Genomic DNA, 2,728 nt, shown 5'->3' with positions numbered 1-2,728 from the left:
ATACCGTGAACATGATTCAAAGCATAAAAAAAAAAATCTTTCTTCAGCAAAATGAACGTAACAACTAGACGTTCCAGCACCCTTTTTATCTATCTTTCCAAAGCAAGCCTTCTCCCAATAAAAAAATGACGGCCCCTCCTTTTTGTGATCCCTAGGACCATGTGTCTCAAAAATAGGATGGGGTCCACTCTCTTTGCAAAACCCTAGGTGCCATGTCATGTTCCTATTTGGGCCCAAACTATTTTGCCAAAGATTGGCCCAATGTTTACAAGTTTAATTAAAAACTATCTAGACTACTAAGTTTCAAAATAATTAAATTTGAAATGTCTATGACAAGAGTCTTGAATTATTTGGTGTCCTCCAAATGCCCCAAATTGTGTTTCCAAAATTTTCCCTGAAAATAATAATGCAAATAATTAGCTCAGAAAATTCAAATTAATTAAAATTAGAATTTCCGGTCAAATTAAGCATGATTAGGAAAAACGGGAAAATACCGGACAATTAAGCACAATTCCCTGATTAATTCTAGCACAATAAACTAAGTGAAATCAATAAAATATCGACTCATCAGAGAAACAAACCCCTTCCAAATCCGAAAAGCTTTTCAAAGATTGAAAAAGAGAAGCAATATGGACGTTTCATGGAGATCTTCAAGCAATTGGAGATTACTATGCCTTTGACCGAAGCACTGGAGCAAGTTCCTGCTTATGCGAAGCACATGAAGAAATTCCTCAAAAAGAAGAAGTATCTAGACGAGGAAACAATTGAAGTACAGGGTAATTGCAGTGCCATATTACAGAAGACGCTTTCTCTCAAATTCAAAGATTTGGGGAGTTTCACCATCCCTCGCACCATTCGGAATTATGATATAGGGAAGGCTCTAGTTGACTTAGGAGATAGTATCAATCTTATGCCCTTATCTATGCTTAAGAAGATTGGTGGTCTGGAGGTCAAACCTACAAAAGCAATCTTGCAAATGGCAGATAGGTCCATCAAGCATCCGTATGGTGTGATTGAAGACGTGGTGGTGAGAATTGATAAAGTCAAATTTCCAGTGGGCTTTGTAGTGATGAAGATGGACGAAAATGAAGAGATACCGGTCATTCTTGGACGACCATTCATGAAGACAACCAAGGTTGTCATTCATGTAGATGATATATTGCTAACATTGAAGGATCAAGAAAGAGAGGTAACTTTTAATGTCTTTGAAGATGCACAACCAATTCAAGAGAAGTAGACTAGTCTTAAAACATCAGATGAAGTTCTATCAGTGACTAGTCTACCAGATAAAGCTGTCAAGTCAATCAAGAATAGGATTAATTGTTTCTCTACAAAAGAGGAAGGAGAGGAAGAAGAGAAGGAAGAAAAATTGGTTCACCAACACCCTGATGTGAAGAGTAATAAACCTAAACCTGGCACACTGGTGAAATTCAAAAACAGGTTATGGGTTGTCAAGAATATTAAAGAAAAAATGACTCTTGAGATTGAAGCTCCTTATTCTAGGAAAGTGAAGTTGGTGGCCAGAAAATTACTGAGATTTTGTCGGTGTTATGAAGGAAAGAAGAGCATGAACGTTAAAGATCTAGATTGAGCTTGGTGGGTCAAGCTAGTGACGTTAAAGAAGTGCTTACTGGGAGGCAACCCAGTTTTCTAAACCTATCTTTTTAATTTATGCTTTATTAGCTTATGCTTTTAGAATAATTGTTGGTGTACTTGGTTTAAAACATATATTTGATGCAATGGGTTGATGATGATTTGATGAGTGTGCTTGATGATGCTTTTATATTGATTGATGTTGAGATGATATATGAGATGCTATATATAGGTGGTGGTTCACAATATGTATGAACATATGCATGATGATATGATTGTGATTGTGATACTAGGCAAGATGTGTATCCATGTATTGGAACTTGAAATTAGCATATGTGAGGTTTTAAACTCCAGAGTTTTTGTTGAATGAATTGTTATTACTTTGAAAAAGCATGAATGAATTTTCCCAGGTTTCTATGATTGAATGATTTGCTTGCTTATGTCATATGATCAAGGCCATTTTTGATTTAGCCCTTTCTTAGTCAATGCATAAATTTTCATCCCAATTAAAAAGAGCACAATATGTTCTACCCTTTTTGAACCTAAGCCTTAAACAGGATGTGAAAACCCTTTTTGAAAATCTTTACCTTGAGTTAAGTTGAGAATTATTGTATGGTATTGATAAAGGTTCAAGTTTGGGGTTGTTGGGAAAGTTGAAAAAGAAAAGATAAGCATTGAGCTAATGTGTTGAGCAAAGCATGAAAGAAAGATAGAATAAAAGAAAGATAAACTCAATGCAAAAAGGGGAATGTTGGGAATGAGTGAGATTGGTTGTTTAAAGAGAGTTTTTGCTTGAATGATAAATTTTCAAATAACTCTCTTAACTCAAAGATTATGTGATCCAGAAAAACCAATGTTCTTTGATGAACGTTTGGCAAGTGTACCAATCGTTATTGTAGTAATAAAATATCATCCTCAGGGATTGAATGAGTTGAGTACTAGATTACTAATTTACATAATTTTGAGCAACAAAAAATATCAAGTAGAATGATGAACATAAACAAGTAATGGAAATTCAAATAGGATAAACAACGTTAGAGAATTGATTTCATACCTTTTCATATAAATTCCTACCCTTTTCAATTGATGTGTGAATTATAATTATCCACTTGAGTTTATTAAGAACTTGTTTACC

General features: G+C 34.6%; 1 protein-coding gene across 1 annotated transcript; it reads left to right on the top strand.

The window, feature by feature from the left end:
* Positions 1-640: 640 nt before the first annotated feature.
* Positions 641-1,237, top strand: LOC106770164. Its single transcript, XM_014655986.1, has one exon. It carries the CDS (start codon positions 641-643, stop codon positions 1,235-1,237), a length of 597 nt encoding a protein of 198 aa, XP_014511472.1.
* Positions 1,238-2,728: the final 1,491 nt, after the last annotated feature.

The sequence above is a fragment of the Vigna radiata genome, chromosome 8 (assembly GCF_000741045.1).
Source record: "Vigna radiata var. radiata cultivar VC1973A chromosome 8, Vradiata_ver6, whole genome shotgun sequence".
Lineage (NCBI taxonomy): Eukaryota > Viridiplantae > Streptophyta > Magnoliopsida > Fabales > Fabaceae > Vigna > Vigna radiata.
This window is presented reverse-complemented; position numbering and strand designations above follow the sequence as displayed.